The sequence below is a fragment of the Aphidius gifuensis genome, linkage group LG1 (assembly GCF_014905175.1).
Source record: "Aphidius gifuensis isolate YNYX2018 linkage group LG1, ASM1490517v1, whole genome shotgun sequence".
Lineage (NCBI taxonomy): Eukaryota > Metazoa > Arthropoda > Insecta > Hymenoptera > Braconidae > Aphidius > Aphidius gifuensis.
The window spans coordinates 6157828-6183271 of record NC_057788.1 but is presented as its reverse complement, the minus strand read 5'-3'; the positions used below and the strand labels follow the sequence as shown (position 1 = coordinate 6183271).

At 25.6% G+C, this 25444-nt stretch overlaps 3 protein-coding genes across 30 annotated transcripts; 2 read left to right on the top strand and 1 right to left on the bottom strand.

Annotated features, from left to right (window-relative positions):
- Window positions 1-11598, top strand: LOC122847349 (inositol hexakisphosphate and diphosphoinositol-pentakisphosphate kinase 2). Of its 28 annotated transcripts, none has more exons than XM_044144943.1 (17): window positions 42-206; window positions 379-490; window positions 579-686; window positions 2872-3072; window positions 3151-3291; window positions 3363-3465; window positions 3705-3871; window positions 3942-4705; window positions 4777-4874; window positions 5090-5227; window positions 5845-7410; window positions 7918-7968; window positions 8953-9231; window positions 9952-10131; window positions 10202-10501; window positions 10619-11042; window positions 11126-11598. In XM_044144943.1, the coding sequence occupies exons 2-17, from the start codon at window positions 458-460 to the stop codon at window positions 11571-11573; spliced, it is 5001 nt and encodes a 1666-aa protein (XP_044000878.1). In that variant the 5' UTR covers window positions 42-206; window positions 379-457; the 3' UTR covers window positions 11574-11598. The 28 variants fall into 28 exon arrangements, with proteins under 28 accessions (XP_044000869.1, XP_044000860.1, XP_044000878.1 ...); XM_044144942.1 differs by having other exon boundaries at window positions 9910-10131; XM_044144934.1 differs by having other exon boundaries at window positions 1-206; window positions 3375-3465; window positions 3717-3871; window positions 4777-4862; window positions 8953-10131.
- A 2437-nt stretch (window positions 11599-14035) lies between these two features.
- LOC122847348 (protein Fer3-like) lies at window positions 14036-15043 on the top strand. The gene is made up of 3 exons (XM_044144921.1): window positions 14036-14400; window positions 14476-14635; window positions 14716-15043. Exons 1-3 carry the CDS (start codon window positions 14255-14257, stop codon window positions 14866-14868), a joined length of 459 nt encoding a protein of 152 aa, XP_044000856.1. The 5' UTR covers window positions 14036-14254; the 3' UTR covers window positions 14869-15043.
- Window positions 15044-16458: 1415 nt separating this feature from the next.
- On the bottom strand, window positions 16459-25319 carry LOC122847347 (huntingtin). The gene is made up of 2 exons (XM_044144920.1): window positions 16791-25319; window positions 16459-16718 (listed from the first exon to the last, which is right to left on the bottom strand). The coding sequence occupies exons 1-2, from the start codon at window positions 25317-25319 to the stop codon at window positions 16620-16622; spliced, it is 8628 nt and encodes a 2875-aa protein (XP_044000855.1). The 3' UTR covers window positions 16459-16619.
- Window positions 25320-25444: the final 125 nt, after the last annotated feature.

Sequence of the window (25444 nt, the reverse complement as noted above, 5' to 3'; positions counted from 1 at the left end):
ATTATTATTTATAATAACAATAATAAACAACAATAATAATGAATAAGACAAAAAATCGTGTGAATCATAAAGCAACATAATATTCGTGTTTTTTTTTTAATTATTTGTTTGTAATTTTGAATTTTACACAGTTATTAAATAATAATAAAAAATTTGACATACTTTTTTTACAAGTGCTTATATTTCTGTCATTAAACAAGTCCAAGGTAAATATTTTTTTTAATAATTTTTTTATGCTGGAAGTGATGTTTTTTTTTGTTTCCTTAAAAAAATATATGTTGTTCATGCGTATTGATTTTGTTCTGCTTAAAATGATATCTATAAGATAATTTAAGTAATTGGATTTTCATTGTGTTTATTTATTATTGTTTTTTTTAGTTAAACAAAACAAATATATATTTGATGTTATTATATTTATTGAGACAATCACAGTGTCATCAATGAAAGCCAGCCTGACATGTCGTATACTGAACTGGAACATGGCTATCAGGTAATTTAATGGATAAAAAAATAATTAATGTAGTTAATTAATTAATATTTTGATGAATATATTCAACTGATAATTAATTTTCATGTAGGATTTACGGAGCACAAGTCGTCCAGTGTTTTACGTAGGTGAACTTGGTCAAGTTCAACAAAATTTTGATGGTAGTGGAACGTCTTCTATCTACAGGTCATCAAATCACGTATGTTTATTATAATTTTAATAAAATAAACAAATCAATAAACTCACTCATTGACACTCATTTTTTAAATTATGATATAGTAACAAAAAAAAAATACACCGGTTGTTGGCACTCTACTTCTTTTTTATATTCTAAAATTACAATATTTGTTTTGCCAAAAATACTTGTGACGTTTCATTTGATACTTACAGTATATATTTTTTTTTTTTGTTTTTTTTATTTTTCATTTAAAAATTAACCTGAAAAAAAAGTTGTGCATTTATTTATACTTAATATATAATTATTAATAATTTATTCGAAATATAAAATAATCGTTAAATGTATTTGTGGCAATATTGTCACCTGTTATTTTCATTATGGGAATGGATATTAAAATTAACAAAATCACTACAAGACATGGTACAGTGGTGAATCCAATAATCTTTAATAATTAGCCATTAAAAAGATATAATAAAAATTAAATTTACAATTGATTAATTTAATATACACTAGACAATCAATAATTGAATAAAATTATTGATTAAATTATGGCATACATCTGCATTATAACAAGTGACTAGTCAAAAAAAAATCATTTGATAAATTATTGTGTCTCTAACAATACACTAAATTAGCATATCACCTCAATAATAATAATGATTTTATCAATTTTTAAATCAGTTACTTGATATTTCGTGTCTCGAAAAAGATACCAAAAGATAAAGTTCATGTCTTATCTACTACCTGTGTTGATATCAACACACATTTGATAAACTTTGTCTTAAAAACAAAATTCACTTGATACTTTAATATATATAGAAAAAAAAAAATAAGTTACTTGACTTGATGATTTTTATGATTATCATTAAAACATGAACAACATAATAAAAGTAAATTATAATAGATCACAGGGAAATTATTATTATTCAAATTCATATCGAACATTATTACTGAGGGTAAATATTTAATGATAATAAAAAAAAAAAACAAATATATAAATAATATTTCAAAACAATTTATAATATGATGAATAGATTTGTTATTTATTTATTCAATTAGTTGTTAGATAAAATTATACAAAAATAAAGGAAAAAAAAAAGTAAATGTATAATAAAAATGTTGAATTTTCATTCTCTCACGAGGTATTAATTACAACAGTGTGTATAAAAATTGATTGAAGCAAGAGGAAACAAGTGGGGGGAAAAATTAAAAAGAACAACAACGTCAGTGAGGAGAATGCAATTGTGATTAGATATCATTCAGTCAGTCACCAGCTCCAACAGCTATATGATTAATAATTTTACAAAAAAAATATACATCATAGTTTTTTTATATTTCTGAATAGTAAAATTTATCAACGAAATAATTTTCTTTTTATTTTTAAACACACTGTAAATTTTGCAGCTGCGCAATTTAAATTTTAGATATATATTATATTAAAGTGATCTCACATAGAGTCACGTGGCTTTTTTATTTTATTATTTTTTATTATTTTCTGTGGCACAATAAAGATTGTAATGTTATTTGTGGGTGTTTCTTGATAATTAATTTATATATGTGTATTTTAAAAAGTATCATTGTGATAAATTCAATGAGTTTTAATTTTAATTTATTAATTAAATTATTGATAAGGAATGGAGTGGATTTGGTGGAAAGATTGGTGGAGAATTAAAAAATGGAAACAAAATTTAAACGGAGAAAATAGTGATGATTCAGAGGATTATTGTTTCTGCGATGATTGCCTCGTAAGATTAATAAAAAAATAAATAATTAATTATCTACAACTTGAAAATATATATTAGATAAAAAAAAAAAAAATAATAATAGAAAAAGAAAAAAACACATTTAGTAATGCGGAATTATTGTAGTAGTTTTATTTTCATGGTCAAATACTTAATTAAGTTAATAAATTCATAGCTGCAATTCCAATTGAAATAAAAATAAAAAAATACAATAAATTTAAAATAAAGCACGTGCAAGTTTCTTTTAATATTTATTGCAAAATAATATTTATGTGTCTTCATCATCTTGGCAATAATAATTAATATTTAATTATAATAATTATTAGCTAATAATAAAACAATGTGTTAATGTGATTGCTTTTTTTTTCCATTTAATTTTCATCATCATCATCATCAACTTGAATGTATTTTTTTTCATGTTTGTAAATAATAAATAATTGAATGATAAATAAATATTATTTCAGGGCGAACTGTCGGACGGGTGTGATACCGATGATGGGTTCATGGGAGAAAATGACCTCGATGGCGAGGGTAAACAGGTGCTGGTGGGAATATGCGCCATGGCTAAAAAATCCCAAAGTAAACCAATGAAAGAAATTTTAACAAGACTTGAAGAATTTGAATATATTAAAGTTATTGTTTTTTCTGAAGATGTTATACTCAAGGTAATTTTATATATTTATCAATGAAAATATTATTATTTTGTTGTTTTTTATCTTCTTTTAATTAAATTAAATATTTAGGAACCTGTTGAAGAGTGGCCTATTGTTGATTGTCTTATAAGTTTTCATAGCAAAGGCTTCCCACTGGACAAGGCCGTAAGCTATGCTAAACTTCGTAATCCATTCAATATAAATAATCTTCCAATGCAATATGATATTCAGGTAAATTTGTTAATTATAATTTTAAAAAATTAAATAAAATTTAAAAAAAATTGGATTGATTGTAAATTTAGATAAACTTACAGGATAGAAGACGTGTTTATGCAATTTTAGAATCTGAGGGTATTGAAATACCACGTTATGCTGTATTAGATCGTGATTCTGCTGATCCAAAACGTAAGTTTTAATCTTCATCATTATTTCAATTTTTAATAACTAATTCATGCTTATCTTTTTACTATTACTATTATTATTTTGTGGTAAGATTTAAATTTTTTTGGTCATTTTAATATATTAAAAAAAAAGAAACTTTCGTTTTGATATATTGAATAATTTGTATGCTTAATTTTTTTTATTTTAAATTATATAATTATCATGTGTTGAATGTTCAATAATTTGACAAGCAAAGAACTAAGAATCTCTTTCAGACCACGAGTTAGTGGAATCCGAGGACCACGTGGAGGTCAATGGAGTAACTTTCAATAAGCCATTTGTAGAAAAACCAGTGTCAGCTGAGGATCATAATATTTACATATATTATCCAACATCAGCTGGTGGTGGTAGTCAACGACTTTTCAGAAAGGCAAGTTTAAATGATGACATTTAAAATTAAGCAATAATAATATGTAATTTATTTAAATTATTTTTTTTAGATTGGTAGTCGAAGCAGTGTTTATTCACCTGAATCACGTGTACGAAAAACTGGTTCTTATATTTATGAAGATTTTATGCCAACAGACGGTACTGATGTTAAAGTATATACTGTTGGTCCTGATTATGCTCATGCTGAAGCAAGAAAAAGTCCAGCTCTTGATGGTAAAGTTGAACGTGATTCTGAAGGAAAAGAAATTCGTTATCCAGTTATTTTATCAAATGCTGAAAAATTAATAAGTCGAAAAGTATGTTTAGCATTTAAACAAACTGTATGTGGTTTTGATCTACTCCGAGCAAATGGAAAATCATTTGTTTGTGATGTTAATGGTTTTAGTTTTGTTAAAAATTCAAATAAATATTATGATGATTGTGCTAAAATACTTGGTAATATGATATTACGTGAATTAGCACCAACTTTACATATACCATGGTCAGTACCATTTCAACTTGATGATCCACCAATTGTTCCAACGACATTTGGTAAAATGATGGAATTAAGATGTGTTGTTGCTGTTATAAGACACGGTGATAGAACACCAAAACAAAAAATGAAAGTTGAAGTACGTCATCCAAAATTTTTTGAAATATTTGCTAAATATGATGGCTATAAACATGGACATGTTAAATTAAAACGTCCAAAACAATTACAAGAAATTTTGGATACTGCTAGAAGTCTTTTAACGGAAATTCAACATCGTGCAGCTGGTCCTGAACTTGAAGAAAAACAGGGTAAACTTGAACAACTTAAAAGTGTTCTTGAAATGTAAGTTTATCATTTATTTATTTTATCCAAATTTAATTATCTTAATCTATATTTTATTAATTATTTTTAAGGTATGGACATTTTTCGGGTATTAATCGAAAAGTACAAATGAAATATCAACCCCGTGGTAGACCAAGAGGCAGTTCATCTGACGACGGTAACAGTCACAGTATGCAAAATATTTTTCATTTTTATTCATAAATTTAACTTATTTATTTTAATTTTTATTTAGATTCTTTGTTTTAAATATATATTTGGCAATGAACATTTTTAAATTCATCAGAATCATAAAGATAAATTTAATCAGTATATTTATATTTAAAACGAAGAAAAGAATGTATTATTATTATTATTATTTGGTTAATTTTTTTTGTTTATTAATAGATCGCCTTGGTGAGCCTTCACTGGTGTTGATACTAAAATGGGGCGGTGAACTTACGCCTGCTGGAAGAATACAAGCTGAAGAATTGGGTCGCATTTTTAGATGCATGTACCCTGGTGGTCAAGGTAGACACCTTAGTGGTTCGTATCATGCGTCTAGTCAGCTTTTTTATTTTTATTTTTAAATTATTATTTACTTTAATTTCTTTTTAATTTTTATTGTTCAATGTATAGTCATTGATACTTGTTGTTGAAATTTTGTCATCATTCAAAAGTCATGTTACGTATTTTTTTTTTTTATTATTTTTTTTTATTTATTTAATTTCAATGACATGTTGAATGTAATTATTATTTTTTATCTTGATCCATACTTTCTTCATTTAATCATCTACATCAATCATTTCTATCAAAAAATCATTGATGCAAATATAGAAATCATTACTGATGTTTTTTAAATATATAATTATTTCATTAACTATACGAAGAATATTTTTTTTTTTTTTACTTTTGGCTTTAATTTCAGAGGACGACTCAGAGATGTTATCAAATCACGGTAATGTTTTTTTTTTTTTGTGTAAATTCTTTTGAAAAAAATTAGCTAGTGGATTGTTTAATTATTTTAAAGAAAAATTAAGTAGATTTTTAAATGTGAAAGATTGGATCAATAATAAATATATTTGTAATGTTTTATATTGATATATAAATTACAAAAAAAAAAATTATAATCATTTTGTATTTAAAAAAAAAAAAAAAAACAGGTGAATATGCTGGTGCTCAAGGTCTTGGATTATTGCGGCTTCACAGTACTTTTAGACATGATTTAAAAATATATGCTAGTGATGAAGGAAGAGTACAAATGACAGCAGCAGCATTTGCAAAAGGTCTTTTAGCATTAGAGGGTGAATTAACTCCAATATTAGTACAAATGGTAAAGAGTGCAAATACAAATGGTCTATTGGATAATGATTGTGATAGTAGTAAATATCAAAATATGGTTAAAACACGTTTACATGAACTTTTACAACAAGATAAAGATTTTACTGCTGAAGATAGAGAAAAAATAAATCCAAGTAATGCAATAAGTATTAATGATGCACTTGATTTTGTTAAAAATCCAGTTAAATGTTGTCAACATGTACAAACATTAATTCATAAATTAATGGATATTGTACGTATGAAAAAAGATGATCCAAAAACAAAAGATGCTATACTTTATCATGGTGAAACATGGGAATTAATGGGTAGACGTTGGGGAAAAATTGAAAAAGATTTTTGTACTAAAAATAAACGTTTTGATATATCAAAAATACCAGATATTTATGATTGTATTAAATATGATCTTCAACATAATAATCATACATTACAATTTGATCATGCTGAAGAATTATATGTATATGCAAAATATCTTGCTGATATTGTTATACCACAAGAATATGGTTTAACTGTACAAGAAAAATTAACAATTGGTCAAGGTATTTGTACGCCATTATTAAAAAAAATAAGAGCTGATTTACAAAGAAATATTGAAGAATCTGGTGAAGAAACAGTTAATAGATTAAATCCACGTTATTCACATGGTGTATCAAGTCCTGGACGACATGTTAGAACAAGACTTTATTTTACATCAGAGAGTCATGTACATTCATTGTTAACTGTTTTAAGATATGGTGGTTTACTTGATGTTGTTACTGATGAACAATGGCGACGTGCTATGGAATATGTCAGTATGGTATCAGAATTAAATTATATGTCACAAATTGTTGTAATGCTATATGAAGATCCAACAAAAGATCCAAGTAGTGAAGAACGTTTTCATGTTGAATTACATTTTAGTCCTGGTGTTAATTGTTGTGTACAAAAAAATTTACCACCTGGTCCTGGTTTTCGACCACATTCACGTAATGAAAGTAGTCATAATTTAGAATCAAATTCACAATGTAGTACAAGAATTGAAGAAGAAGATAGTGAATTAGGAGTATTAGAAGATGACATGATTAGTCCACCACAAACATCAGATTCATCACCACCAATTATTGAAACTGAAACTGGTGATTCAATATTAAATAGTCCAACAACAAGTCGTGCTATTGACATGATGGATCTTGAGCCAAATATGATGGATGAACCATATGACAGTGGTTTTCTTCAAGGTTCAGCACCAATTCCAATTAGTGCTAGGACAGTTGCTGGTCATGAAGCAGCAAGACTTGGTAGTCAACTTGCTGCCAGTCAACGTCAAAGACGAGAACGTGAAGCTATTAGTATTTGTTGTGAACCACGAGCAAGAAGTTATGATCATCAAAGACAAGATAAACCTGACAAGAGTGAGTCATTGTTTTTATTATTATACAGATATATATCTACAATGGCAAGATCAAGGCATTCAACTATTACGTCAAGCAATTTTATTAGTAGATAAAATAATAATAGAATTATTTATTTATTTATTAACTTATGTTGACGTACTACTTGTATGCTCTTGATATATATTTTTTTTTCTTGATTTTCCCTTGACGATTTTATCGTTTGATGAACAATAATACCAAGTTCAGTGTGCTCTGACACAATTTGCTTACTTTTTTTTTGATAAGAATGCGTGTTTTATTGCATGATTATTTAAAAAAATAATTAAAAAATATACAGATATCCTTTCCATGCTATTAATTATGTTCAGATTTTTAAACTGAGCGCGTTTAGTTTTTAAAAAAATAGTAATCAATAGTAAATAATACCCAAAAAAAAAACTACAATTAAATTTTTATGGATCCGTAAGAAACTCGTGTTGCAATGTGTTTTTTTTTCTTTTTTTTTTTTTCTCACATTTTTTGTAGCTGCAGATAAGCTGCAGCAGTATCAGAGTCTGGATGCTGTAAATAAAGAAGGTATGTTCCCTCGGTTCCCTGATTTCATTTACTTAATTTTTTTTTTTTTAATTTTTATTTATTTTTATTAACTTTTTATATATCTACATTACCTATAAACAATCTAATTGATTTTTATTATCTTATTTAAACAAATGACATTCAAGTTTTTATACAAAAGTGTTTTTTATTTTTAAACTTGATGTATACTTCTACCATTTACTTTTTATGTTTTTTATAATTCAACTTTTTGAGATAACTCAAAGTTCTGTGATGATTGTGCAAATGGTAGACCATGGATATTAATACTATCAATAAATGTTATCACCGTTTGGACCACAAATTACAACAGTATAAAGTTTGTGATCCATCCAGTGAACATTTAACTCCAAACACTCCTAAAAAAAATCCTATTTATAAAATTAAAAATAACTGACTTGATTTAAATAAACTGACAAATTATTTTCAACTTCCTTAATAATTATTCCTCAGCTTGATAATGCTACATTTTTCTTTGGCTCGCTTGTTTTATTTATCTTCCAAATAATTGCTTGGCTGAATTTTACTCGTTCGTTTGCCAAGTAAAAGAGTGATGAGTGGTTTTTTTTTTCCTTTTGCTTTTTGAATATATATAAATTTGACCTATTCAAAGTAATTTATTTATTTATTTTCGTCTATTTAAAGTTGGATTTAATTTAACTTTCAAGAGTTGAAAAACATAGGTCAAGTATAGATAAATGCAAAGACATTTGGCTGTGTTTTAAAAATCAATAATCACACTAATCACATTTGACTAAACGAATGAGTATATTAATTACTTTTTTAAATTATTTTACTCATCTACATTTTAATTATTTATTATTTGGTAATGGGATATATTTTTATATTTATTATTTCACTTTCTCTTCTTTCTTTTTTTTCTTTTCCTATCCTAAATCATTCTTGCATGTGACACACTCATTTGACATTAATATTATTTGCACTATATGAAAATTATATTCTCAGTCCAATCACGCAATTTGCAAAAATTGAATCAGTCTCGGAGTGCACTAGGAATACCAGTTGTTTTACCTCACACACTTAGTTCACCAGAATTACCATCGTCATTATTAGTAGCACTTGAAGATAATCGTGGACATTTAGTAACTTATCATAATACATCAATTGGATCAACAAAAACTAAAAAAATTGAAATAAAACAAATTGATGAATCAATATTTCTATTACCAACACGTTATGAACGTTCACAATCAAGTGTTTCAATGATAATTCCTGAAATACATGGTGAGTTGGACAATGATGAACGTTCCAAATCCTTATCACCATGTCCAACTAGATGCCAATGTTATAATTGTAATATATCTGAACTTATTATACAAAGTAAAAATTTAAGTTCATCTGAACAAACAAATTTACGTACATATTTTGCTCGTTCAATGTCAAGAAAATTTATCAATTGTTCTTGCTATAAAATTATCACTCAAAATAACAAAAATAATAGTAATAATAATAACAAATCTAATGATTTTTGTGACTACCAAATTTACAATAAAAAAAATAAATTATTAAAAAGACCCACCTCATCAATAATGAACTACAATAATAATAATACCAAGTTTAAAGTAATAAAACGTCAATTATCATGTCCAGATATAATTGCAACCGAATCTGATTCAATAATGCATGCCACATATTCTTTCAATAGTATTTCCCTGTGTAATAGCAATCCCTTAGATAATGACAGCACAAATTATTACGTGAAAAAAAAATATCATCGTTGTAATAATGCCTGCAAACACGATAATCAAAATAATTATAATAATCATAACATTAATAATAATAGTAATAATTTAAATATAAATATTGATAATGATAATGATATTAACAAACACATATTTGAATTAAAATCATTGACAAATTCCTTATCCAATTTCCATACGAAACGATCCTTATCGTCTCCAGACACACGACCTACCATCATTGAACCTGATCCTACATGCACAGCAAGGCGCCATCGTCACAGTATCTCAGGGCAGATGAGTTATTTCAAGAGGTTGGGATACAACGTTAGCAAGAAGCTTAATGGATCAACCAACAGTCTATTCAGTACAGCTGTTATTAGTGGGTCATCATCAGCACCAAATCTCAAGGATATGGTACCACCTCATACATCAGCTATTGCTGGTAAATAAAAATAATAAAAATTAGTTATTTTATTAAATATTTATGCTTAATTTTATTTTATTTATCAAAGCAATTGAAGGGTTTGGAGGTGTACCACCAATAAGACCACTTGAAACTTTACACAATGCATTGTCATTGAGACAACTTGATTGTTTTCTTGAAATGATGACAAGTGCTCCTCTATTTCGTACACCTGCATCATCACCACCAAAATTTTCATCATCTGGTAATTGTTCAATTGGTAATCTTGGTGCAAATTTGGCTATTGAAGGAAAAATTATTCGTGATTTTCATCCACCTGATCTTGAGCCAGTTAAATTTACTCAATCAACTGATCAGAAAAATCTTCTTTCACCAACAAGTCCAAATAGTAAAAACAAAATAATTAAATATAATTAATATTTAAAATTTACATCAAGTTGATGTATTTATATTATTGTTTTTTTTTTTTTTTTTTAAATGAATAACAAATTTATTTGTTTTAAAGGCTTAGGCTGGAGTAGTAGTGGACCAGCTTCATTTTTATCATCTGAACCATCATCACCAGCACCAACATCTGCTGGAGAGTGCAGTATGTCAATGAGTCTTATAAGCAATGATGGTAGTCAATCATTTACTGGAGGAAAATTAATAACAGCTCCTTGTTTAGAAATGAATTTGTCAGATTTTTGTATGTCAATTGATCAAGATTGTCGTGAAGGGCGTGGCAGTATTTCATACACTGATTACTACAGCAATGAAGATGGAATTATACGTGAAGTTAAAGAAGACTCACCGAGTAAAGACAATGTTGAAGAGGATGAAGATCATACATTGACTCTCAGACAAACTGAAGAACAACATAAACAAAATGTTAAATCAATTTTTGAACAGCCACCACATACTAGTAGTAGCTTTAAAAAAATTGGAAGGTCAGTCTTACATTAATATCAATATGAAAAATAATTTAATTTATTTATTTTAATTTACTGTGTATTTATTTTTATTAATTTAGATTCCGAGTTGAGAGTATGGATATATCTGAAAATGATGTTAGAATAAAATCAGCTAATCTTGATCCAAGTCAATCAATGGAAAAATTAAAACCAACATCACCGTCCAAATATCGTGATTCATCAAAAAAATCAAAAATGAGTAATCTTGATTCAGCTAGTTTAAAAAAAAATAAACCAATATCAAGATCACAGAGTGTATCAAGCTCACAAGCACCAAAAATAACAATGACACCTGATTATTCTTATGACATGTCTGCTTCAACAACACAATTGGGATCATTCTCAACAATGACTGGTGAAGATTTAAATAATTGGAAACAAAATGTTGAACAAAATATATTAAAATCATCATCACCAATGGAACATTTAGATGAACCAATGAAAGTTACTGTCGCAAAAGATAGTTCAAAAATAACTGTTGGATTTAATGTTAATGATGATAAATAAAATAAAAATTCAAAAAGAAAAAACAGCATTAATTGTTATATTTTTTTTTATAAATAAACAAAAAAAAATATATATATTTATATGGAGTAAATACGGGTTTGTTTTTAAATGTGAGATATCTTTGAATTCCATAGTTTTAAAATTATTGTTATAAAAAAAAAAAAAATGCTCGATGCTTTGTATCACTTGTTTAATAAAAATTATCTGGAACAATGTAGATGCATAGAATGCTTCAACGAACATAATTATAATCATGTCAAATACTTAAAAAAAATATATTTAATAAAAAGAAATTATTTCGATAAATATATTTTTAGATGTTCAGTAAATGTCGAATCAAATAAACTTTGTATTATATTAATAAAAATGAATAAATGATCAAAAAAAAAAAAAAATGAAAATAAATGCCTCATTAGTGATTACTATGTACCCTCAGCCTTTATTTTATTTTTTATTATTTTTTTGGAAAGTTCTAAGTATAATCAGCTGCTTGATTCGGATGATTTCATGAAAAAAAAAAAGTTTATATATAACATGAAGCCTTGATGGATCATTTGTCCTGTCAGAGTCAAATAAAATATCATAACAATTGGATCAGAACACGTGCACGATTACGAGGCATCAATGTCACTTCCCCAAAATATTTTTCCCTAAATGCTGCAGTCAACAGATTCACGATAGATACACCGTCCAATTTTAATTTTTTTTATTTTTATACTATTTTAAAAACTCAGGAGAAATGATATAGTGTTAAATTTATTGTGGTTTACAAAAGTATTAAAAATATACTTTTGATTTACTTAAAAGATAAATTGTATAATCGTATAATGATTTTGCCCCTTTTTCGTCGAAGCATTTACACGCTGAATTAAGTGTATGATTGGCATGACAAAGGGGACTCACTTGCTGAGTAAATAGCGAAACGAACGGTGGCCACAATTTTTTTTTTTCTATATATTATACTATCTGTTATGCTAAATACATTTTTTTATTAAAGCTACATAAAAGTTTACTAAATATATATAGATGAAAAAAGTCCAATAGTCAGCAAAGAATAAAGTCAAAATAATATATTTAAAAAACAAAAAAAAAAAAAGAAATTGAAACAATGGAGAGAGAAAAATAAAACAAAAATGGTTTCATGTATTTTTTTGAAATGAATTTGATGGGCAGGGGGTAAGGGTCGCATATAACTATATTCTATATGAACGTAAATGCAAGCTGACGCCTTGGATCAATGCTTCAAGCGTCGGCGCTTGTGTATTTTCGCGCTCTGGATTATCCAATCTCAAAATTTAGCAAATTTATACGAAGCAAAGTTTTCACATTTCAACAAAAAATAAATAAATAGAAATTTCTATAATAATTTAATATGTAATTATTTTATGAATACGTTGGACATGTAACATATGATATATATATGAAAATATGTTTTTATAAAAATTAATAACAAAGTCAATTCGTTGTGGAAGTGCACCACTGATTTTTACACTTTAGTACTTTACTAATACGACTTTAATTAATTCAATCATTTGACAACAAATAACAAGAAATTCGTCACGTGTTTGTCCCTTCTTAATCCCCTCATAGTTATGACAATATGCTTCGAATCTTCCCTATTATTTCATTCAATACATAGTTCACCCCTGCATCGAATTTGTATCAATTTCGAAATATTATTTAATATATATTTTAGTTTTTTTTTTTCATAATTTTGTCTCTCTTATTATTAAAATTGCATCAATATTTTTGGATGGCTTGATGGTCTTGGTCTTATTAATTTTTAACTTCATCTTCTTCCATCAGTAGTAAAAAAAAGAAAAAAGTTAAATATAAAATTTACATGCAGCATAGTAATTTCTATTACGAAAATTTTGTAGTTATTAGTTGATTTTTTTCATCAACTTTTGGTGAACTTTCAAGTATTTTTCATTGGGTTTATGCACCATGAATTACTGTGTCGAAATAGTAATTTTAATTGAATTTTAAATCTAGAAAAATGATAAATAAAATAAATGAAAAATAGATTAAAAGTTATTTCTAAATTTCGATGAAATAATGATAAAATGACATAATCAAATTTCACTTGTTTCTGTATTAAATAATTTTGTGATACCTTGTATTTTCGAAAAGGCTGGTAAAGAGAGTCTAGAGCAAGTGTACTGCCCCTCGATAAATTGGAGCCAATCCCTGGATAGCTTGAGTTAATTTATGGTTTGAGTTGGCGAATCGTGAAATTTTCTGGGCGGAGTTTTCAGCTAGACTATCATCACAAAATCCAACGACATGGTCCATGATCTCGGGTGTTTTCACTCATCTTTGAATCATCTACAAATCAACAAGGATAAATATTTTTTAAACAATAAGTTACAAGTGTCAAATGTCATTATTTTTATCCTTTATATTTCAACGAAATAAAATTAAAAATCAATTATTAATTAATTAATAACTCAATAATCAAAGTGATAGTGTGTTGGTTTTTTTAATTGTTTTTTAAAGAGCTTATAATAAAATATAAAATGCAATGATTTATTGTGAAAAGTAAATGGCAATTAAATATCAGTGCCAGTTGCTTTTCTATTGTAAAAAAATAGATTGAAATTAATTTTCTTTTAAATATATATAAATGAAGTTTTACCTTTAATTAAGTTGTACCGAACGAGTGAATAATTACGGACAATATGTCACAGTATATGACTGGTGATATGGGTTCTTATCCAATGTGGGATAGCTCTGTACTTTATCCAACACCATCGCAGTCTCATCCTCATGTTAATGACCATGTCAATGGACTATATCGTCAACCTTGTGCTCTTTTACACCAGAGGTAATTTTTTATTTCCATCATCTTGCTGAATAATCATCAGTATGTTTATTTTATTTTTTTGTTAATAATAAATAGCCGGTACTCGCCAAATGCACGACTACCAAATCAGCCAACATCTACAACAAAAAAACCAAGACGTCGAGTTGCATCAGTATCACAAAGAAGAGCTGCAAATATTCGTGAAAGAAGAAGAATGTTTAATCTCAATGAAGCATTTGATAAACTTCGTAAAAAAGTAACTCATAGTTTTTATTTATTTAATCAATATAATAAATTAGTTTATTAATTCAATTAATTTATAATAAATTTATTTAGGTACCAACTTTTGCATATGAAAAAAGATTATCAAGAATTGAAACTCTTAGACTTGCTATAACTTATATTGCATTTATGGGAGAACTACTTGGAATTGATGGAAGTAATCCAAAAACTGATTACATTTCACGAGAATACTATTTACCCAATTAATTAATATCACTCGTATATATCAATTATATAATAATTAAATTATTTAAAATAAAAAATCATGTCTTCCAATATTAAAATCTATATAGTCAAAATGTATACATTGGAATTGTATATCTTAATCTTAATAATAATAAAAATGTGTGTGATGTATCATTGTCTTCCAGTTATAATTAAAATAAAAGCATCAAAATAATATTTAATAAATAATTACCCTTTGTTATGAATTACCCAACTTGAAATTTAAATTATTTATAAATAATTTAATAGAAATAAATGATGAATGTTATTTACTTTTATCATTATAGTTAATTTTTTAATAAATAATTGTGGTATCTTTGATACCATTGATTGATAGTTTGATAGTTTGATTGATCATCTAGAATAAATAAATATTTAAATAAAATATTTGAGCAAAGATTATTGATATTATATTGTTGAAATTGAATACAAACTTTTTTGTTTTTTTTTTTGTCGATAATAAATAAATAGAATAACAATAAACTTGAGTCAAGTTACTTGACTATATAATATATTGAGGATCCAGGTGTCCAGACTCCAGCTGTTTGTCTTGTTGTTAGAGGATCATTGGCTGCTATATATCAACCAACAATTGACCTGACTGTATTATTATTAATAATTTAACAATTAATTCTCACTATATTTTTATTGAAATAATACAAGAAAAATTTATTATAATAATTATATTATTTATTTTCACAAAATGACGGACATAACTGTTAAATTTGCAAAAAATATACTGTCTTAGTTGAATTATAAATTCTTGAGGTCTCAAGAATTTATAATTCAACCAAGACAGTATTTTTATAATAAGTAAAAATGAGAAAAATATTATGAGAGCAACGTTCGCCTCCAAATTTTGGAGAAATCAAATAGAAAGATAGTAAGTAAATCAAAGTAAATGGTCAAACACCCAGGTGGACTTGGCTTTTGTTCCAAAGAACAAATTCAACCAAGAAAGTATATACTTTTTTTGTATTTGATCAAGTCCAAAAGTGGTCGTTGTTGTTGTTGTTAGATAATCAGATGTTAAGATAAAAGATCATAAAGATGTTGGCATAGTTGAAGTTAAGCCAGATGTTAAGATTAAAGATTATAAAGATGTTGGCAAAGTTGAAGCTAAGCCAGATATCTGGTGCAAATATTTCTCCGTGGTTTCTCCGAGTTTCTCCCAAATTGACCCATGCGGAGAAATGAGTGGAGAAAGGTATGAATATTTTTCTCAGAATTTTCTTCGAAAGAATTTTCTGCGGAGAAATTCTTCCGAAATCGACGACGAGGGAAAATTTTTCCACTCTTTTCTCCGCATGGGTCAATTTGACGAGTTTTGTTGGCCAAGTACCTTAGGTATATCAACTTTTTTCTCAAACATTCCTTTAATCTCTATTTACATAGTGATTAATTAAAAAATGATTTTTTTTTTTTTTTTTTTTGTCAAGTCAATATTTTTATTTTTTCATCTTAATCTTCATAAAGAAATAACTTACTTGGTATCTTGGAGTATCTAGAGATAAAGAAAAAATAAATGCTGTGATTTGTAAAAAAAATTTGATAAACACAGACCATGATATAATGTTATTAATAATTTATTAAATAATTTTTCTATTTGAAAAAAAAATAGTCTTTATTATTGAGCTTAAATATAATCAAAATTTTATTAAACAAATAGAAAGAAAATAATTTAAAATTCACACAATTTAATATTAAATTTAATTGTTGTCATATGACAATAATTAAAATGCATTAACAATGTCACGGAATAAGGAACCCGGCTCCTTTCCTGCTTCTTCAAAACTTTCGATAAATGCTTTTCTCTGTGCCTCAGTTGAAAGCTAAACAAAATAAATAAATAACTGATTAAATTTCCATTTAATGACAATTGAAAATTGATAACAAAAAATTACCTGTTTATAAAAATCTGATGCTCCAATAAAAAATAATTCTTTATCCTCGTACTCGTATTTTCCAATTCTCGATTGTACATATGGAAATAATGCTCTGAGCCATTTATTAGTAGATGAACCAAAAAAAAAACATGATAAACACCATATTGATGTAGCAAGTGGTAGACTTTGAATAAAATTTGGTAGACTAAATACAACCCAATCTTGTAATAATGTTAATTGTTTCGCATTGCCAGCAACGCGTTCACATACTGAAAATACAACACTACTCAATAATCTTTGATGTGTTTGTTGTGGTGATAAAAATTCACCAATAACTTTTGTTAATGTTTCAAATGGTGGAAAAAAATCAGCCAATATAACTGATAATACAGCACACATTATTTCAACTTCACAATTATTTCCTTTTTTAATTCTATCAAATATAACTGATGTTCTTTCAATTGTTTTCATAAATAATTCTGGATCAATATCATTCAATAATTCATCATCATCATCACCATGAATTTTATCAACATCATTATTATTTTGATTAAAATTATCAGCACTTTCAGTATACATACAAGTTATTAATAATCTCAATGCAGGAATTGTTATTAATAAATTTTGATGTTTAATTCGTTCCAATGATATTCTAATAATTTGATCAGTTATATTTCCAGCAACACTTTTTGTTGCAACAAGTCTTTCTAGACCTTGTATTATTGTACGATAAAGTGTCATTGAATGATCATTAATTGTTACTAAATTTAAAGCTAGCTTTAATACAGCTGGTGGTTCTGAATCTGATATATTATCTTCAGTATGTTCAAGTAAAAAAAATACAATAGCCCATAGTAATCTATAATGTTCATCATTATCTTTTGATAATATATTTCCTTGTTGTTGTTTAGCCTGTTTTTTATCAATATCAATATTATTTTGTATATATTTAAATATCAATGGATGTATAACATTTATTGTCTCTTCATAATTTGTTTGTACAGCACTTTGTAATAAATATAATATTCCATTTAATGTTGATATTTTACATGGTAAATAATTTGACTTTAAACCACAATCAATAGCTTTTTTAATTTTATTTAATGATTGACTATCAAGTGGTATTAATACTGCTGCTGATTTACACACAGCAAATATAAGATACTGTTGTAATATTTCAGCATCAGATGAATGATAACGTTGTAAATCTGTGCATGTATCAAACATCCATTGAAATTGTCCTCTTTCAATAAACAAATCAGATATTGATATAACACATTTTATAACATTTTCAAGTAATTTTATTGTTATATTTGTATTTGTTTGCATCCATCTTGTTAATAAATCAATTAAAAATTTTATACATGAATCCAAGTCAAGTGTATATTTTTTTAATAGCTTTAAACGTTTATTTTTTAATTTAATAACTGATGCTGATAATTTATCTTCATGTAATGATGTTGATGACCATAAATAAAATACTGATAGTTGACTGTATGAAAATTTATCATAACTATGAATTATATTGTCTCTTTCCATATTACCACGTGTAAATAAATGTTGTAAATAAATTGAATCACTTGATGTATTTTTAACATATGATTTTTTAATTATTTCTTCTCGGGAACATTCATATTTCCATGATATTAAATCTTGTACAGTATATAATTTTTTACATGATGATTTTTGTAATGATAATGGTGGATCACGACAATTATGCATTGGTATACTATTAACTGGATTACCAGGTTGTGGTAAAATTAATGTACCAGTTAATATTTTTGATATTCCATCAAGTGCAAATATTATTGACTGTGAATTATTTAAATTTTTTTCCATTGAATCATTTAATACAGCAAGTAATACCATCCAAATTTCTTCAAACTGTGGCCTTGATGTCCATCCAAGTAGTGTTATTCTATAAATAAATTGTTCAAGAATATCAAGATCTTGAAGATAATTTATTTCTCCAGTTGATAATAAAATTGGAAAATGACAAAGTGTTGGACCACTTCCTTCAATTGACCAACCACGTTTCCAAATAAGTGGTGGTGTTAAAACAAATGAGTTAACTAAATCTTGACGACTTACTATTATTATTAATGCTTTTGTTGGATCTTTTATAAAATATGGCATATCATCATTATCATTATGAAATATTTCATCTGTATTTTTTATCCAACATATTAATGATGACATTTGAAGACATGCACGTGCATAATTATGTGTTTTTTCATTTTCTAATGCTCCAATTAAACCACGTGATTGTTCTTCTTCATCTTTTGGATTTTTTAAATAATTATAATTTTTATTTTTTGACCAATAATCAATGATTTTTGTTAGTGTATTTGCTGCTGAACAAACTAAACTATAATTATTATCATTACCAAATACATGACAAATATTTTCATTTTTAAGTATTTGTGTTGAACAATTTAAACATAATTCTAATTCACATTGTTTTATATATCTCGTTCTTATTTTTTCTGAATATATCATCCAGTGAATTATTTCTAAACATAATACAGCAAATTTTGCAAAATATTCATCATCTAATTTTTCATAATTATATATTATATCTTTATCTTGAAATTCAACAAGTGTCTTGATGTATTGTGTAACAGCTGGAATAATTGAAAATAATTTTTTCCAATAAACTTTATTTTCCATTAACTCTTTAAATTCCAATGTATATTTATTTTCATTTTCATTATTTCTCATTGGCTCATATACATCATGAGGTTGTGGAATTAAATCAATTATATTTTTAACATGATAAGATAAACATTTTTTTGATGATATAAATATATTTGATAAATAATTTAAATTTATTTCATCATCATCATTAACTGCTTGAATATTTTTACTTTTTTTAAATAATGTATTTTTAATATTTTCTTCAATTGTTAAACGTGCTCCAAATTTAATACAATGAGTTAATACGTCTAAATTAAATTCATTTGACATTAATATATCATCACAATCATCAATTGTTAAATCAATAAATGATAATAGTTTTGCTGTTTCACTTATTTCAATGCTACTACCACAACAAGCTTCTTGAATTTTTAATAAAAACCAATTTTTATCAAATACAATATTTTTTATTGTCACAGGATTAAATGGTCGACAATATTGTAATTCAATTGGTGATAAATCATAAAATGTTGCTGCTAAATTATTTATCATTCCAATTAATATTAAATTGTTTTTTTCAATTTTTTTACACTCTAAAATTTTCATTATATTTATTATATTATTTTTTGTCAATTGTTGCAGTACAATATCATGATTTGATGATAATAAATATTCAATTTTTTTAATTATTATTTTATTTGCTATTTTTGTTAATGTTGAATCAGACGAGTCAATTAATTTTTCAATTAAAATTAATATAATAGCTCCACTTTGACTGTCATGTGCTGTTTCAAATGTTCGTAGTAATTTTTTTAAAAATATTGGTTTTTCTAGATGTGTTAAACACTTTTTTGTTATTGCATTTATTAGCAGTTGACTTGTCGTTGATTCACGATGAATTGCAACTGTTACTAAATCACGAACTGGTGATTCATTTGATAAATTTATTATCTCTTCAACATGATTATCCAATAAACATATTAATGATTCTGTATCATTGATATTTTCATAAATATGATCACAAAATAATATCATTGAACATTGTCGTATAATTTTTTCATCAATATTTTCTTTGTTATTATTATTATGTGTTTTATTGTTCATAATATTTGACCAAAAATTTTGCTTATTATAACCAATTAATGTTAATAAATATATCCATTGAATAGACAATATTGGACAATTTTTTTTAGCTAATTTTAACATTAAATTATTTAATTCTTCAATTGGTATAAATTCACTATTTTCATTGATCATTTTAATAGTTGCATTTGCAATTTTACAATGACTTCCAGATTCAAACATATAAATACATAGCTGTAAAAAAAATGATAACTCTTTAATAAGATAAATATCATGATGTAATTTATTTAATTTTTCACGATAATTAATATTATGTAAAAGTTGTGTTATTTTTTTAACAACATGATTAATAACTCTAAATAAAAATATTGATAATATTTGTTCTGGTGATAAACGACAAGTTGATAATTCAGAATTTGTTGCATTTAATGGATCAGCTGTATCATATATTGTAAATGTATGTGGTAAATCAAGTGTCAGTACAAGCTCAGTCATATAAACACATAATTCATTTAATCTTGATAGCATAACATCTTCTTTGGCATATGATATTAATGACAATAATATAATATTTATCATTCCAATCCAACGTTCTAATTTAACTCTTGATTGTTCCAATGTTGGTGGTACAGTGAATAAAATTTTTAACAATGGATCAACTGGACGTAATACCATTGGTGATAAAACTGAAAATAATTTAATAAGTGATATTGCTGCTTCTTCATATTCAATTCTAATTCTACCAGCAGATAATGCTGGTATTATTGAATCAAGTGTCATTCTTGACCATTTACGCCATTTTTCTTCACCATCATCATCATGACGTGATTCAGCTAAACATTGTGATAATAAATCAATAACTAAATGATGTTCAACAAGTCTTAATAACATTGACATTAAATATTCACGTGTTGTATCTAATTCTTGACGTTCAGATGGCTTAATTTTATTTCTTGATAAAAATATATCTTCAACAACTGGTATTAATGCTGGTATACAATGTGTTAATGCTGGTTGTTCACTTGCCATTAAACCATCACATAATTTAATTATTTCTGGTAAATCAATTATTAACTTTGTATGATATTTTTCATATGATAAATTAACTAAAAAACAAAATATTTTTGGTAATAATAACTCGACATTTGGTATTTGTGATTCTTCAATAAATTGAAATTGTCCAAGTACAAAATCAATAAATGTTTTATCTGTATCTAAAAGACAATAATTAACATGAAATTTTACTAATTGTGATAATAATAATAATACTTGACATTGTATATTAACTGAATTTGTTGTTGTATAACGATTTAAAGATTTAATAACCATTGTTTCAAATATTCTTATGAATGATGAAAAAAATACTTTTTGATTATTTGAACGTGCAAATGATCTAAATGCAATTGCTATTTTACGATCAGAATCACGACGTATACGATTTGTTGTTATTATTGATGTACTATCATATTCATTATGACGACAATTATTACCAATTTTTTTAATCATTGTTGTTATATATTTTGTTGGTTTTTGAAAACAATATTCATATAAACCTTTTTTTATATCATCATTATTATTGTTATTTAATTTATTTGAATTGTCTGGACTACGTATTTCTTCTAATTCATCCCAACGTGCACATAAATTTGTACTAAATAATGATTTTAATAATTGTCGTACACATTGTATTGTTATTGTTGGTGATAATGATAATGTTGTTTCAAGATAATGCAATGTTTCTTCAGCTAATTTTCTAGCTTCATATGTACTTGATATTTCTAATATTTGTGATAATACTTCAAGACTAGAATTTAATAAACCAAGATACATTTGACTTGCATCAGCATCTAATGTTGAATTATAATTTAAATTTGCTGCTTTTAATATTTCATATAATTTCATATAATGTGATGAATTACTAAATGAGCCAATAATATCTTTACTAAATGATGAACTTTTAAATGACGATGAACTTAATGGATTTTTAAATTCAATTTTATTATTATTATCTTTTATTTTTTGTTCATTTTGATTATTATTATCATCATTATTTTTTGTATTTTGAAATTTTTTACGTGGTGATAATGATGATGCTAATGGTAATGACATAAGTCCAATTTTATTTGTTGATATTGTTGTTACTTGTCTTTCATCAATAACATGAACAAATATATTTATTATTTTCATAATATGAATAAATAATGCTTCAATATTTGCATTTAATTCTGTATCAATAAATAAATTCCACATTTTTTTATTTGTATTTGTATCTGTGTCATTTGTTTGTTGATCAACCATGTGCTTTAAATTTTTTAATACAATACCAGACATTAAATTACCAGCAAATAATAACATATGTTTGTGAATTGATAAATCTAAACTAACTGAATCTGATGATAATAATTTTAGTGTTAATGAAAACAGCTGATTTCCAGTTGTTGTTGTTGTTGATGTTAAATTATCTGGAAAATCAATATCAATATTTGATAATTCACTGACAATATTACGATTACTTGAATTAATTTTTGTATTATCATTATCATTCAATACTACTTGTATTGTTTGACAACCCCATGCATCAGGATATAATGTTGTTGAATATATACTTGACAATTTATTTAACGTTTCATAACAACCATAATATTGATATTTTGATGGATTTATTATTAGCTTATCATGTAATAAATTTACAATAATTTTTAGACAACTTTCAAGTTGTTGTTGATGTTTTTGTTGGCTAAATTTTATTTTAGGTAAAGTGTAGAACATTAAAAATGGCTCAACAAGACTATTAACAAAAAAATCATCATCTAAATTTTTATATAATCTTGTTTCTAATGGATTAATCATAATTATTTGATTTAAAAAATCATCAAAATATTGTGATGTTTTTTTTAATATTTCATCGTCATTTTCATTATCATTATCAGTATTTTCGTCATGATATTTATATTTTTCAATAAATGATGTTTTAACAAATTTAACAATTGATTCACTTGCTGAATTACGTACTCTGTGATCTTGATCACCAATTAATTGCATTAAAATTTCAAGTACTTCATTTTGAAATTGTAAATTATTATCAAGATATTTAATTGTTGTAAATGGTAATTCACTGATAACTTGACTTAAACTTATTTTAACAAGAAAATATTGATTTTTAACAAGTGGAAGTAAATTATTAATTAATTTCAGTCCATTTTTATATTCTTCAGATTCTAATAAACAAGTTGAACAGCTATTTAATGAAATTAAAGTTTGACGACATGTTAATGATGATTCATCTTTTAAACCTTTTATTAATAGCTCAATTAAATTATCTATTTTTATAGTTTCATTTAAACACAAATAAGAACCTTCATACTGAACATAAATTGCATTTAAAAAATATGAAATAATTGTTGAAACATTACCACGTAATTGTGGATCAGAATGATTTGCATATAAAAGTATATCACACATCATTTGTTTATCATTATCATTTAATTTATTTTCTTCATTAATTATTTCAAGTGTTTCCATTAATATATTTGGATACAGTCTTATTGCATTAGCAAGACAAATTAATGACAATGATTTAACACTTACACGAAATAATTTATCAGCTATTAATTCACCAGGTTTACCAGTTAAAAGAAATGTCAATGCAATATATCTACAGCAATATTTTAATGATACATCTTCATCATTAAATGTTCCAATATTTAATTTATCATCATCATCATCATCATCATCTTGTTTAATAATTTTATCAACAATAGTACTAGGTGATGTATTAAAATTTTTTTGAAATGCTAAAATTCTACTACCACCAGTTGGTCCATTAATTGAAGTCAGCTGATTAATTAATTCTTCATTTGGTGAACGTAATAATTGTGCTAATGTTTCTAATGCAGCATTAACAACATTATGATGAGAATGCCATTGAATATATTTTAAACATAGCTCATATATTTGTAATAAACATTCAAGTCGATGAACAATTGTATCTGTTTCTGGATCATTTTCAAGTTTGTCATTATCCATATGTGGTATTATAATTTTTAAACAACCCAATATACCAACAATAAGATTTATATTATCATCATTATCATCATTATTAATATCAGATAAATTAATAATTGTATCAATTAAATATCGTAATGCATAAAATAAATAAATACGTGGTTTACGACAATGTAAACATGTTGTTAATATCATGTTTGATGAATTTCTACGTATTATTGATTGTGATGATGATAAATTTGGATAAAATGATTTTAGCAATAATTTTGCATGTTTATCACGCATTATTGGACCAAGTGTATCAAGAATAAGTGGTAATGTTTGTGATAATGTATCAATTATTTCTTCTTCTTGTCTCTTTGATATTTCAACAATACATGGTATTAAATTTGATATATAAACTTGTCCTTTTATTGGTCTTATTGTATGACTTAATATACCAAATCTTTTTAATGCTGATCTTAAAATTCTTGATCTACCATTTTTATGTATTTCATTGTATAATTCAAATTGTATTTTTAATGCATAATTATCACATGTTGATTTTATTATTCTATTTAAACATTCATCAGCAATCATTCTAACATCTGATTCATCATCATCACATAATTGTAATAATGTTCTTATTGATATACCCAATATTTGGCTAAAATTTTTTATTACTTTTCCTGTTTGACAACATATACCATTTGCAATTGTTGTACAACATGACATTTTTTCTGTTTTTATTTTTGTTTTATCATCTGGTACATTTGTGTTGTCATTTTTTTCATATGAATTTAGTGTTTCAATGGCCTTGATAATATTATTGTAATTAGCCATTTTTAAGGTATTTAAATATTATACTTTTTTATTTTAATTATTAATAATTATTACAACCTTGGGGAACCACCTGACAATTTTGTATTTATTATTATTTAACAGCTGGTTTTTATAATCTCATATTC